A 14,796-nucleotide genomic window follows, 5' to 3' on the forward strand; every position below is an offset into this window, starting at 1 on the left:
TAATACCACTTCTAAATTAAAAATGTTACTCCTTGAAAAATCCTTGCAAGATTTAAACAATTACAACACCAACCAACTCATCTCATTCAGGACATGCATTCTCTTAATATTTTTTTTAAAATCCCACTTTACCCACAATTCCCAGAAAGTTCCCATTGAAATGAGTGCAACATTTTTCCAAGTTGCACATTCCCACACTTTTTTTTTAACCTATTCAAACAATTACGTCAACACAATCCACTCATCCTGGACATTCAAACTAACTTTCCCAAGTTTCATACCAAATTCCTGTTTTCCTGGAAATTCAAACAATTCTGACATTCATACTACATTCTGTCGGCATTTCAGTTCAACTTCAGTATTGGAGCATTCACATGTAATTCCTTCAGGAATTGGCTCATCTAGTTTATATAATGGTTGAAAAATGTCTCTATTGTGCATTCATCAGACCAATTTTAGGAAGAGTCTGATCAGTGAAAAAAAAGGATCTTAACCTTGAGCTTAAAATAAACACTTTAAAATAAGATCAAATTTGATTGTGGAAAGAAAATGGACAAGACCTTATCTTTTATTGACATCAACATTTCTGCCTTTAAGCGGAAAAAACACTTATTCTCTCGTTTTTCACCAAGATGTGGTAAAAGGGTCAACAACACATGAAAGATTATCATGGTGGAAAGGGTAAATTATTTATTATAAGTCATGTACACAGAAATGAGAGAAAACGGTCTGTTTCTAAGAATTCATCCGTGGTAAACTTGTATATAGAAAATGTAAATTTATCCCAAAGTCTGATGTATTTTACAGACAGTAGTCATTGAACATTATCTTACCGGAAACAAACTAGGAAAATGACAAATGAATTTAACAGCAAAAAAAACCAAAAAACTGTTTTTTTAGTTTGGTTTTAATACAAAAATCCAGATATACATGGAAAGCTCAGGTTCTTTTTTCTTTCACAGCCGAATTAGAAGGAAAACAGGGAAACAAGGGTTAAAAAAAAAAACAAAAGATCAAAATTCAGGTGTTGAATCTTTGCCTTTTAATGTTTGAAAGTTTTACCCCAGAAAAACAGGTTTGGATGACAAATATTGACCTCGAGAGTAGGATTTCAGTGGAAGACCCCGCTGCAAGAATTCTTGTGTTGATGCAAAAAACACTCCAATGACGTCTGAGCAATCCCCGAGCTTTAAAACTAGAACTGCTGCAAGATGGACAGGAAGGTGTCTTACAATATTGCTTGGATCCATCGCTCTCTTCCAACAACATGTTGAACTGGAGCAGTCTATTTGAGAAGCGCAACCTTTAAGTTTTCATTCTGTGCTACGAGCTGCTCAGTACTGGTAAGATTTCAACCGTGTATGTGTGTGTGTGTGCGACAGTCATGGTTCCTGCAAGGTGGTTTGTGAGAACGACTGCTGCCTAAATGATTGTTACAGCGGATACAAATCTGCTTAACGCCTACTTCAAGTCCCCTTCAGAACTCTTTGTGCTGATCTGATGACTCAAATCCAGTCCAAATCCCACTGACAACTTAAATGTAAAACAAAGAATGAGTTTGTAGAAGCAGCACAGAGTCAAACTCCAGTGGTTGTCATCTCAGAGAAACCGCAGTCAGCTCAGTTTCACATTTGCCAATAATTCTTTTTTTTTGAAAATTCAGTGTGGTTGGTAGCGCGATTTAAAAAAAGTAAAATGGCCATTTTGTTATCTTCCTCCCCTTTTATCACAAATAAACAACCGCACACATGCTCAGATTCATTCACACCCTTGACACACACACGCACGCACACAGTCCTGATTTTCAGCATATGGGAAAGAGCCAAGCCATGCCGGGTCAGACCCAATTAAGCTGAGCCAAAGAAGGAAACATTATTTCGCTTCCCGTGTGTCTGGCTCTACAAAATGACTGCCAGGCGTACCCACAAGGCTCAGTGCAAGGCCCATTTCCGTTCCGCATCCCCTAGTGTCTGGTCATGCTCACATCTCGTTGGCTAGCTCTTCTGTTTCTGTGGAAACGTCTCCGTTGACGATCTTGGCGTTCTCGTATCCGGGCGGCATGAACGCTAGCGTGTAGGGGTAAAGCTTGTGACACTCGGCGCGGTAAATCTCAGCACGCTCCTTTGAGTCACCCAGGACGCTGCTCCGAAGATTCTCCAGAATCTCTGTACAAATCTGACTCACACGCAAAGCACAGAGGTCAATATCTACTTTTAATTTGTGATTACATACCACAATGAATGTATGGGAACACACCTGGATAGTTCTGTTGTCGAGTGACTCATCGAGTGCGGTGGTCAACTCTACTGCCTTTGACACAGTCGACGAGTCCATGTACACCATCATCTTAGCGGCTGAAGAAGGCACAACAATGCAGTTGGAAGCGTCAGCTAATTCTTTACTTGGCTGTGTCCGTGAGTGTGTAAAGCATACCGGCAAATCGGTGGGGTATGGAGTTGGAGTGTTTGTGGAGGTAGGCCTGGTTGAAACTTTCAGCATTGCTGTCCCCAAACAGTCGGGAAACTTCTTGTTTCAGGACCGTTCGAACCACCTCAGGCAGGTCTTTGCTCTCTGAGACTGAGGGAACACAGCAGAGAACATGAGAGCCGATGGTTGGGGCCCCCTATGTCAAATCCAGTAAACACCAGCGCGGCCATTTTGAAGAGCTTCGAGGCTAGCAGCACTTCTGACAAGTTTATTTCCAAAATTGTCTGAGCTGCATCTTAGAGATCACTTTATGTGATAAGAACACACTTTAAATGTGTCTACACTGTCACAGTCATGCTGTATTGCTTTGAGTTGCTAAACAACCACTGAGCTAGCATTTTAGCTAAGTAGTTCTCTGGCTTGCAGAGCCTTCATTTGGAGAATTTTATCAGCCGACAGGGCTTTGTTCCGCAGAAAATTCTTAATTGTGATGAAACCGAAAATAATTTAATAAGGACCTTTTTTACAGCGAAAGAAAGCACCGAAACTAACAGTTGTCAACAATGCTACACATATTCACAGACAGGGTCAAATGAAATTAATGCGCCGCCGTATGCTTAAAATGAGCAAAACAAGTAAATATTACATGTTATGAATGTTCCTGTTTCTACATTACATATATACCGTATTTTTCGGAGTATAAGTCGCACCTGCCGAAAATGCATAATAAAGAAGGGGAAAAAAATATATAAGTTGCACTGGAGTATATGTCGCATTTTTGGGGGAAATTTAAATACATAAATGATAAATGGGTTGTACTTGTATAGCGCTTTTCTACCTTCAAGGTACTCAAAGCGCTTTGACACTACTTCCACATTTACCCATTCACACACTGACGAAGGGAGCTGCCATGCAAGGCGCTAACCAGCACCCATCAGGAGCAAGGGTGAAGTGTCTTGCTCAGGACACAACGGACATGACGAGGTTGGTACTAGGTGGGGATTGAACCAGGGACCCTCGGGTTGTACGCGGCCACTCTCCCACTGCGCCACGCCGTCCCTATTTATTTGTATTTATTTGATGAAACCCAACACCAAGAATAGACATTTGAAAGGCAATTTAAAATAAATAAAGAATAGTGAACAACAGGCTGAATAAGTGTATGTTATATGACGCATAAATAACCAACTGAGAACGAGCCTGGTATGTTAACGGAACATATTATGGAAAGAGTCATTCAAATAACCATATTTACCAAACAATCTGTCACTCCTAATTGCTAAATCCCATGAAATCTTATACGTCTAGTCTCTTACGTGAATGAGCTAAATAATATTATTTGATATTTTACGGTAATGTGTTAATAATTTCACACATAATTTCGCTTCTGAGTATAAGTCGCACCCCTGGCCAAACTATGAAAAAACTGTGACTTATAGTCCGAAAAATACTTTACATGTATATAAAATGATGGAAGTTTTTGGATGTTTTCTATATGCAGAATAGACTAAGTTGACTTTGTATCACATTTATTTACTAGTTGGAATGTATACAAAAATAAAAACATGTTCTTGTGTTACATAAGGATTGTGAATGATGGCAGAATTGCAAAAAAGAGTAGTTCCCCTTAAAGCCAAAAAGCTAAACAAGATGAGATGTTTTCACCTCCTTTGAAGAAGCGCACTAGACACTGGTGTAGCCATGGGTGGTCTTGGTCAATGGCCAACGCTCTCTTCACTGACTGGAGCATCAACATGTACTTTTCTGAAAAAACATAACATAGAACTGATTTTAGTGTAACGTTACGACACTGAAGGAGTTGTATACAGTAGTTTTTAAAAAGAAGCTTAGATTTGATTACACAGTAGACCAAAATTATACACATTTTTCCATCCCTGGCATGAACAGAGACAAACATACCTTACCCCTGCTTTTCCGATCAAATTCAGTGGAGAAATGTATTTTGGAATTGCGTAAGATTATAACCGAGTGATACCTTGGTTTTAGTTAATCCGATCCAAAGAGTGGAATCGTATTAAAACCAGAACAATATTTCCCATAGAAAATAAAATACCAGTAAATCTAATTAGTCCCAGATACACAAGTAGTATTAACGCATTTTTTATTATAAAGAATAAATATTGTTTTACATGCAGAAAACAATATAAAATACATACCATATCACAAATTAATTTGTTGTAGTTTACATATAAGCTTCAACTGTTGAAATTAACAATCGACAAGTTTGTTGTCAATGTTAATGTTGCTATTATTTATCTGTATAACAAAATAATTATTCCTGATAGCGAGAATTTTTTTATATCTGGATCTATATATTTTTTCAAATTCTAAACTTTTCTGATCTATGTTGTAAGAGGTTCTCAGTTTCATATTTTCTTGATCAGCGATTTTTTATCCAGCAAATAGAATGTCCATTAGTGTGGATGAATCTGATCTTAAATCCAGGTATTCTTGTACAATAGGGCCTTGGAACGTAGTAATGTCGATGTAGAATGTAGATTATTCAGAGATTTCCTACCACATCCCTTTTCAGATCATCTGTTTCTTAAAATTACATATGTGAACCAGTAGGTTCTGGTTTGGAAGTTTTGCTTTAATTACATTTATGCATTGCTAAGCAGCCAAATTGAAGCTGTTAACATTAGCTTCAGCAGCCAGCAGCACTTCTAGTTTTAATTCAACAAATATTGTACCTTTCGCCAATCTGATTTGTTTCAGCCTGTTTTGTAGATCCTTTGTGTGATCAAACATGCTTAAAGTTTGTACAATGTTTCACGGTTTGATCGTTGTATAGATTCAGGTTGCTAGGCGACCACTTTGAGCTAGTTTACGGCTAGCGGCACATTCAATTTGCTTATAATAGCATACCCGTGTGTCTCACTGTTTAGAGTTCAGATCGAATATTTTTGCAAGCTGTATTGTGGCTGTGATCACAAACAGTGATCAGGAAAAACTCCTATTTTAGTCAAAACTTGTAACGACAACAGTTTTTTGTTTTGCTTCCACTCATGGTAATAGAAAATCAGATCGGTAATGGCCAAAACTCAAGGCTCCAATATCGGGATAGAACCAAACACCTCTAGTACAGAATTCACTTTCTATAGGGGCTGAGCAATGATTGATGATCACAATAAATTCCAGGTCGATCACAGTGATCAGCAGCCACTATTTTTAACTCGATGAAATATGCCGGCAATATTTCTGACTACTGCCAATCAGAATCTACTTTTTCCCGCCACACCTCCTGTAAGATTGGGTACTTAACAAGTAGTAAGCAAAATGACGGAACTTTGAGATGGACGAGGAGCCGAGAGCAGCGAAAAAAATGTCAGTAATGACTTGGAGAAGGAGTTATCCTTCAAAGATGAGGCTATTGTCGATAAAAAGGGTTACTAAACAACTTTGTGGTGGTGGTTTGAATATCACCAAAGTGACATGGAGTAAATTAAGCCAATTTGCAAGGCATGTTGGCAGCCAATGCCTTCAAAAACCAGCAAAGAGACACATTTATTTAATCAGTTAAAGAAGTACCACATAAGTGACTATATGGAAAGCCTTATAATTTGACAGGAGTCTGCACAGCCTTCCATTGCTTAGAGCACAGGTAACATTAGCACTTTAGCCGCTAATAGCGCTGGAGTAATAGTCTCATCTTTTGCAGCCATTGAGTGGTACGGGCAACATTCCAAGAGGAGAAAAACTATTTCATAGGCATCTGCTTCTTGTCTCGCAAAACAATTATGCCTCAAAACTTAATGGAAAAGGATGTAATAACACATTCAATTAAAGTGTTGGACCCGAGGTACAGATTTCCTGGCAACAAACAATGGTCTAGATCTACTTCTGAAAATCAGCAGGCTACTGAGGTGGAACTAAACAGTTACCTGCAACCACTAAATGCAGATGGTGAAACCAATCCATTGGCATTGCGGAAGACCCACTCCACAACATTTACTCGAATTAACATCTTAGCAAGACATTACCTCTGTATTCCTGCCAGCAGCTCACCCTTGGAGAGAGCTAACTTTAGCACATTGGACAATGTTGTGTCTTGCCACGGAGCAGCTTTAAAGCCAGACGTTGTAGACAAGTTAGTTTTTATTGCAAAAAACCTCATCCTATATCTTAAATAATGTGCATTAGGTCCAGCATGTATACTCGGATGCCTTGCACTTTTTATTCGGGAGGTTTATAATATATTTCCTGAGGAAACTCTCCTGAAGGAATCAATAAAGTACTATCTATCCATCTATCTATCCCAATATAGCCCATTTTTATGGTTATTAAAAATGACATTTAAAAGTAACAATTAAATTAACAAGATATGTAGTATCATAACTTGAAAATAACATTTAACATTTCAAGGTCTGCCATTATATATTAGTTCATATGTATCTTGTGAACTTCCTAAAATCCTCAAAAATATACATAATGCAGTGCTTTATTATAGGATAGGATATACTATTTATCCCACAATAGGGAAATTACACTGTTGCAATTCATTTTTTACATACAAGAGCAGAAATAAAACGTAATGAAAAACAAAAAAATATTAATAAATACTACATATTTTACACAAATAAGTATCGGTAAAAGATAAAATAAAACAGTAACATTTGTATTGCACACAAAAAAAGTTATCACATAAATGCGTTGTAAAGTCTTATGGCTGTGGCAAAAAAGGACCAGCGGCAGGGCTCCTTCTTGCACTGTGGATGTAACAGTCTATTACTGTGTTCACATCCAAAAGGAACCACATGGGTGAGCCTACTTTATACAGCATTTACAACCTTACTAGTTAACTTCACAGCCACAGATTGTTCATCTTGTTATTTACATTATTTACTATAGCATGTTTGCTTTGATGGCTATGACATGAGCTTTTCTGTCAAATTCCTGAGAAGCCTGCATTTTCCTTTTTGTTTCTGCTTTAGTGGATTTTGCCTTGGATTTTACAGCCAAGTTCTGTCTCTCCACTTCTAACTGTTCCAAATGCAAAAATCATAAAGAGCACAAACAATGTTTATTATGTTAGCTAACTTCCTTTATCTGAATATCATGCTATAAATGTGTGATTTATAGCATGAAATAACTAATATCTTGCAGTCATGTCGTTTGTTTCAAAATTATTAAACTAGTCAATGTCAAAATATAAACAGTAATGACCAAAATGTCAGTTACTGTCTTGTTCTAAAACACCAATGAAAATGAAATGTAGAATATAGACAGGCTATACTGTAGCAAAACTCATCACGTCTGCCACAATCATGTGTGTTCTTAAATGTGTATTCCACGTCTTCCATGTCGAGAGCAGTTTGGATTTGGGCTTACATGGTAAAAAGCTAAAAATGAATGTGTGGGGAATTGTTTTATCCAGACGCTTACATTTGTCCAAATGTGGCCAAGTAGACGCATTGTAGGTTTCCTGGACGTCGTCTACATCGCTAAAAGAAAAATCTAAGGAAGAGAACCCCTCTGCCATCTTCCACTAGTTTTTTTTAAAATATAAATCGCTCCCTTGAATATTCCCTCTTCTCTCCTCCGACACTCTTGTCGTCAATTGGGATGTACGTGTCTGTTCTGAGTTCCCTTCCTGGTTTGATGACCCGCCCTATCTTGCCTCTGATTGGCTTGTCCGTAGTGTTTTGCCCTAATCTTAACCAATCGTGACTCATCATAGTACAAACCCCGTTTCCATATGAGTGGGGAAATTGTGTTAGATGTAAATATAAACGGAATAATATGATTTGCAAATCATTTTCAACCCATATTCAGTTGAATATGCTACAAAGACAACATAGTTGATGTTCAAACTGATAAACACTTTTTTTGTTGTTGCAAATAATCATTAACTTTAGAATTTGATGCCAGCAACACGTGACAAAGAAGTTGGGAAAGGTGGCAATAAATACCGATAAAGTTGAGGAATGCTCATCAAACACTTATTTGGAACACCCCCCAGGTGTGCAGGCTAATTGGGAACAGGTGGGTGCCATGATTGGGTATAAAAGCAGCTTCTGTGAAATGCTCAGTCATTCACAAACAAGGATTGGGAAACGGTCACCACTTTGTGAACAAATATGTGAGCAAATTGTTAAACAGTTTAAGAACAACATTTCTCAACAGGCTATTGCAAGAAATTTAGGAATTTCACCATCTACGGTCCATAATATCATCAAAAGGTTCAGAGAATCTGGAAAAATAATTGTACGTAAGCGATGATATAACGGACCTTCGTTCCCTCAGTCGGTACTGCATTAAAAAGCAACATCCGTATGTAAGGGACACTTCAGAAACCCACTGTCAGTAACTACAGTTGGTCACTACATCTGTAAGTGCAAGTTAAAACTACTATGCAAAGCCAAAGCCATTTATCAACGACACCCAGAAACGCCGCCGGCTTCGCTGGGCCCGAGCTCAGCTAAGATGGACTGATGCAAAGTGGAAAAGTGCTCTGTGGTCTGACTACTCCATCCATCCATTTTCTACCGCTTATTCCGTTTTGGGGTCGCTGGCGCCTATCTCCACATTTCAAATTGTTTTTGGAAACGGTGAACGTCGTGTCCTCTGGACCAAAGAGGAAGAGAACCATCAGGACTGTTCTAGGTGCAAAGTTGAAAAGCCAGCATCTGTGATGGTATGGGGGTGCATTTGTGCCCAAGGCATGGGTAAGGCACCATTAATGCTGAAAGGTACATACAGGTTTTGGGGCTACATATATTGCTATCCAAGCAACGCTATCATGGACGCCCTTGCTTATTTCAGCAAGACAATGCCAAGTCACTTGTTACAACAGCGTGGCTTCCTATTAAGTGAAGTGAATGATATTTATATAGCGTATTTTCTCTAGTGACTCAAAGCACTTTACATAGTGAAACCCAATATCTAAGTTACATTTAAACCAGTGTGGGTGGCACTGGGAGCAGGTGGGTAAAGTATCTTGCCCAAGGACACAACGGGAGTGACTAGGTTGGCGGAAGCGGGTATCGAACCTGCAACCCTTAAGTTTCTGGCACGGCCGCTCTACCATAGTAAAAGAGTGCGGGTACTAGACTGGCTTGCCTGTAGTCCAGACCTGTCTCCCATTGAAAATGTGTGGCGCATTATGAAGCCTAAAATACCACAATGGAGACCCCGGACTGTTGAACAACTTAAGCTGTACATAAAACAAGAATGGAAAAGAATTCCACCTGAAAATCTTCAAAAATGTGTCTCCTTAGTTCCCAAATGTTTATTGAGTGTTGTTAAAAGAAAAGGTGATGAAACACAGTGGTGAACATGCCCTTTCCCAACTACTTTGGCACGTGTTGCAGCAATGAAATTCAAAATTATTTGCAAAAAAAAAAAAAGTTTATGAGTTTGAACATCAAATATCTTTTTCTTTGTAGTGCATTCAATTGAATATGGGTTGAAAAGGATTTACAAATCATTGTATTCTGTTTATATTTACATCTAACACAATTTCCTAACTCATATGGAACTGGGGTTTGTAAACCACTCAACCAAACATGGATTTTCTTGTAAACCAACCAATCACCTTTGATGTTTCCCGTATATCTTGTGCACTGCCGGTGGAGTTGCTTGGCTATTTAGCTTCGATTTTTAAATTAATAATTTTTAATGGAAAACTGTAGTTTTTACCACTGGAATATCAAAAACCATATCCAATGCGGGGAAACCGTAGTAGGTCAGAAAAAAACGAAAACTATTTGTAAAATATTTTACGGAGATAAAAAAGACAGATTTCCGACTGTGGACATAAAAATCACATGTCTGAACAGATTAAGTTTTGTGTTATTGTTCAATAGACGTGAGATTAAAATGTGCAGTTAACACTGGAGGTTTATAGCTAACACGATGCATTCATTTTAGCTGCTGCTTCTCCTGCCAACATGGCGATTTAAACAAAACTACTCAAGTGATATTCAGAGCTCTATTGTATTTCTCACCTTCTATATCAGAGTACTGCCTTATTTTAGGGGCTGAATCTACAAATCGTACAAAACCAGGGTACAACTGTATAAAAGGTTGTAGCCTTTTTTTAACTGAAGATATATAGTTTTTGGTTCGTGTTACGATACTTTCACAAACCATTTGAATGATATCCAAACAATGTGTTGCCTGTTTTGAATTCACATGTTTAAAAGCAAACTTTAAGACTATTCTATAGTATTCACAGATTTTCCTGCATATGATAACACTTATTTTCTATTTTTTTACCTTTGGATGAAAACAAAGTGACAGAGTTTTCTAGCTCTTCATTTCCTACAAACCTTTTCTGAAGTAAATTTCAAATGCCAGTAGGTGTGTGTCTATTTTATCTTTGACGAGGTGTTTGAGAGGTATCAGGAACTTGACTGCTTCTTCCAGTGGATTTTCTACCTGTAAACAAGATGTCAGGAACAGTCAACACCACCTTGACCTAGTTGGTCATCTCTAATATCTCCAACTAACCTTGACCAATTTGTCAGGAATGAGCTCCTCTTTCGGGCCTCCAATCTCTTCGTCGTCATCCTCCTTTTTCTTTTTCTGATTCTTCAACTGCTTCTCCTTCTCCGCAATCTTCTTTTCCTCCTCCACCTGAGCCTTCTTCTGGGCTCTCCGTTGTTTGTTTCTGATCTTCTTCAACTCTTTGTCCGACAGGTTAGCTGCAAGAGAGTTCCAAGATGGGTGATGGTAGGAAAGAAGCACAACTGCTCCCCTCACCTCCCAGGGGGTGATCAAGGGTGATGGGTGAAATGCAAAGAATAATTTCGCCACACCTAGTGTGTGTGTGTGACAATCATTGGTACTTTAACTTTAACTGCATTTGTTTCAGAAAACGTTTTCTTTGTTTCCCAGAGGACTACAAAATATTTGTGGCGGTGGGCTGTGACTCCATTTATTTTGCATAATTTGCCATGATGCTGTAGGATTGATTGATACTTTTATTAATAGATTGCACAGTACAGATACCGTACAATAGACCACTAAACGGTAACACCCAAATAAGTTTTTCAACGTGTTTAAGTCGGGCTTCACGTTAATCAATTCATGGAGACAGCAACACCTGCTGCTTGTTTAGGAAAGAGATACATGATTTCATGTTAACCTCCAAAAAGGCCAATAAAAGCCAAAGTTGCATTTGAAAAACAGAATCTCGATAGGTCAGAATTAAATTCACTGTCAATATTGGATCCTTAAACATAGTCCGATAACAATATTGATCCGAAACAGTATTAGCAAGAATCATATATACATTTATTATTATAAGCGTGGAATGCTAGAAAGGGTTTGATCAAGTAAAATTACCCAAACAGAGAACAATGGTTGGTACGAAGAAGTTGAGCTGAAGTGGTAAATATTTTTGGGGACACCTACAGGCCACATTAATTCATTCATCAAATTCATTCATCAAGGTAAGTTCATAATGCACTGCAGGCTTTCTCCTGAATGAATTGATTGTGCTGCAGCGCCACAACAAAAAATAAAAGCAGTAGCACCTTAAAAATGAGTTTTTTTTTAAACATGAAAACAAATTTAAGTAATATGCAGTGGAACCTTAATTTATGTACCCCCGTGTGCAAACTTTTAAATTTTCGAAGCGTGTGCCTCCGTGTGAGAACCATGTCTCTATATACGAACACTCCATTCAGTCATTTATTTTACATGCCTGCCAGGCAAAACCCGGGGCGCATCATTTTAGCAAATGCGGAGCCTTTTACTCAGGTCCTGCTTTCCTAGTCACTTTTATCCTTTTAACAGTCTGAAAAAGGGGTCGGGAACCTGCGGCTCTTTGATCACACTGATGTGGCTAAGCTGCATACTTGCCGACACCCCCGATATTTCCAGGTTTCAGTGCCTCTCCCAGGATTCTCCCGAGGCAAAGTTTCTCCGATTTTACCCTGACAACAATATTGAGGGCGTGCCGTGATGGCAAAGACTTTAACGTCCTCTAGAACATGTCGTCGCGTCCGCTTTTAAACCATGCTATCTCTACGTGCCGGATGTTCACATGTAGTATGCGACCGCTGTTGACACACGTATGTGACTGCAAGGCATACTTGGTCAACAGCCGTACAGGTTACACTGAGAATTGTGATACAAACCCCGTTTCCATGTGAGTTGGGAAATTGTGTTGGATGTAAATATAAACGGAATACAATGATTTGCAAATCATTTTTAACCCATATTCAGTTGAATGCACTACAAAGACAAGATATTTGATGTTTAACCGCATAAACTTTATTTTCTTTTTGCAAATAATAATTAACTTAGAATTTAAGCCATAATAAGTTAGAAAAACATCTTAATATTTGAAATGTTTATCAATGCTTTTATTAAAAAAAAACTTGCATCCGAATCACCCATCAGCAAAAGCATTACAGCTGATTGCGAAACACAGTTGGCCGTCGGGAAAAGAAAAGAGAGAAAACACATTTAGTGAAAAGGTATTTCAAGCTAATGCATTTCTTGTTCTAGCTTGTGAAAACTACCCAAATTTTGACATTACTACCAAGAGTAACATCTCACTTTATGCCGTGTGTGCCTTCAAACCTCTGTTTGGACATCTGTGTGGGTGAACCCCAATGCGTATGTGTTTTATCTGGATACTCCTGCATCCTCTCAAATTCCAAAAACATGCATGTTAGGCGAATTGGAAAATCAAAATTTTTCATAGGTTTGGATGTGAATGATTGTATGTCTATTAGAGGTGGGGAATCTTTGGGCACCTCACGGTTTGATTCGATCATTAAAAATTAATTATTGATGCACCCCTCCGCTACCCCAAAAGGGACAAGCGGTAGAAGATGGATGGATGGAATTATTGATGCATCTTTAATTTATGTATGTTGATGCAGTTTTACAGTTTTTCATGTAACTAAATATTTATTACTTGCAACTTAAAAAAAAATATTCATTTGGAATAAGAAACAGTTAAATGTATTCCCACGTTTTAAATTAGTAAAAATTTGTGCAAAACTGGACCATAAGTGCCCTATATTAAAAGGAGCTGGTCTGATCTCTCGGTGAGGTGGCTCGCTAAAGTCAGCCACAGTTTAGAACTGTCTGCGTTACTTTATTTACAATAAATGACCCCAAAAGGGAATAAGCGGTAGAAAATGGATGGATGATTGATTATTGACGTTTACTAAGCGATTCTATAATTGTCTATGTCCGAATTGCTATGCATCTAAGAATCCATTACGGGGGAAGGCATGGCTTGGTTGGTAATCCGTTGTGTCCTTGAGCATGACACTTCACCTTTGCTCCTGATGGTTCGTGGTTAGGGACTTGCATGGCAACTCCCAGTCAGTGTGTGAATGGGTCAAGGTGGAAATAGTGTCAAAGCGCTTGAAGTACCTTGAAGGTAGAAAAGCGCTATACAAGTATAACCCATTTACCATTATTTCACCCACCTGTCTAATTATGTGCCCTGCGGTGGGGTCATGCTAATTTGGGATAGCTTGTCAATGAGCTGGTCCATTGTATGTCAGCATTAAGCTAGTGGCATTAGAGCAAACCATCATGCTGTAAAATTGTATGGCTTTTCTTAGTTTATTCCAAACTGTATTATTAATTTAACATGATTCCTACATGCATGTGCACTTCATTTGTACTTTCCTTTGTGTCCTTAGTTTCACAGGGTTTTAATTGTGTAAAATATCAATAAAACACCTCAAGTTTAATTTTTCCATCACTAATTCCGCCCGATTGTAGCTGAGATAGGCGCCAGCGCCCCCCGCGACCCCGAAAGGGAATAAGCGGTAGAAAATGGATGGATGGATAATTCAAAGGACTGTTTACATATTTGGCAAACTAAATTCCAACATTCAGAGGTCAAAATACAGTGCAGTCTGTGTTACATTTTACAAAAAGTAAAAACAATTGAAAAATAGAGCAAAACAATATAAGAAACATTTTTAATACTACAGCTGTCAAAATTAAATTACCTCATGTAAATAATCAAAATTATTGCATTAATAATTTACACACCTAAATTAATAGTGCAATTTATTTGGACAGTAAAATCTATTTTACCCTAACCGCTAGACGGCCAGTGATCCGATCAATGCATATGAATGTACGAAAATGAGTAAGGAGACTCTGGCTGGTGTGCTTACTGGTAAATTTCACTGAAAAATACAGTCTGAAAGATCCTTGGATAAAACTGTAACCAGGTTTTGTGAAAATAAATGACATACATTGAAGTAAAACGTTCCTGGATGACATTGTGACAATAACATTGCATTTGTGTACACATATCAGGGTCTTTTCTTAAGATAATTAAAATTATTCAAGCAAATAATCACTCCGGATTAATCTAAATTCCAAATTTAGATTGATCTGATTTAAATAATTAATAAT

General features: G+C 38.1%; 1 protein-coding gene across 1 annotated transcript in view; it reads right to left on the reverse strand.

The window, feature by feature from the left end:
- Positions 1-1,019: 1,019 nt before the first annotated feature.
- Positions 1,020-14,796, reverse strand: part of naa15b (N-alpha-acetyltransferase 15, NatA auxiliary subunit b) — a 56,433-nt gene continuing 42,656 nt past the window's right edge. The window contains exons 15-20 of the mRNA XM_061908450.1: positions 10,903-11,096; positions 10,722-10,830; positions 4,093-4,191; positions 2,434-2,577; positions 2,257-2,354; positions 1,020-2,175 (exon numbers count right to left, since the gene is read on the reverse strand). Coding sequence (XP_061764434.1) covers positions 1,981-2,175; positions 2,257-2,354; positions 2,434-2,577; positions 4,093-4,191; positions 10,722-10,830; positions 10,903-11,096 — 839 coding nt within the window. The 3' untranslated portion in view covers positions 1,020-1,980. The remainder of the gene's footprint in view (positions 2,176-2,256; positions 2,355-2,433; positions 2,578-4,092; positions 4,192-10,721; positions 10,831-10,902; positions 11,097-14,796) is intronic.

This window comes from Nerophis ophidion, linkage group LG01 (genome assembly GCF_033978795.1).
Source record: "Nerophis ophidion isolate RoL-2023_Sa linkage group LG01, RoL_Noph_v1.0, whole genome shotgun sequence".
Lineage (NCBI taxonomy): Eukaryota > Metazoa > Chordata > Actinopteri > Syngnathiformes > Syngnathidae > Nerophis > Nerophis ophidion.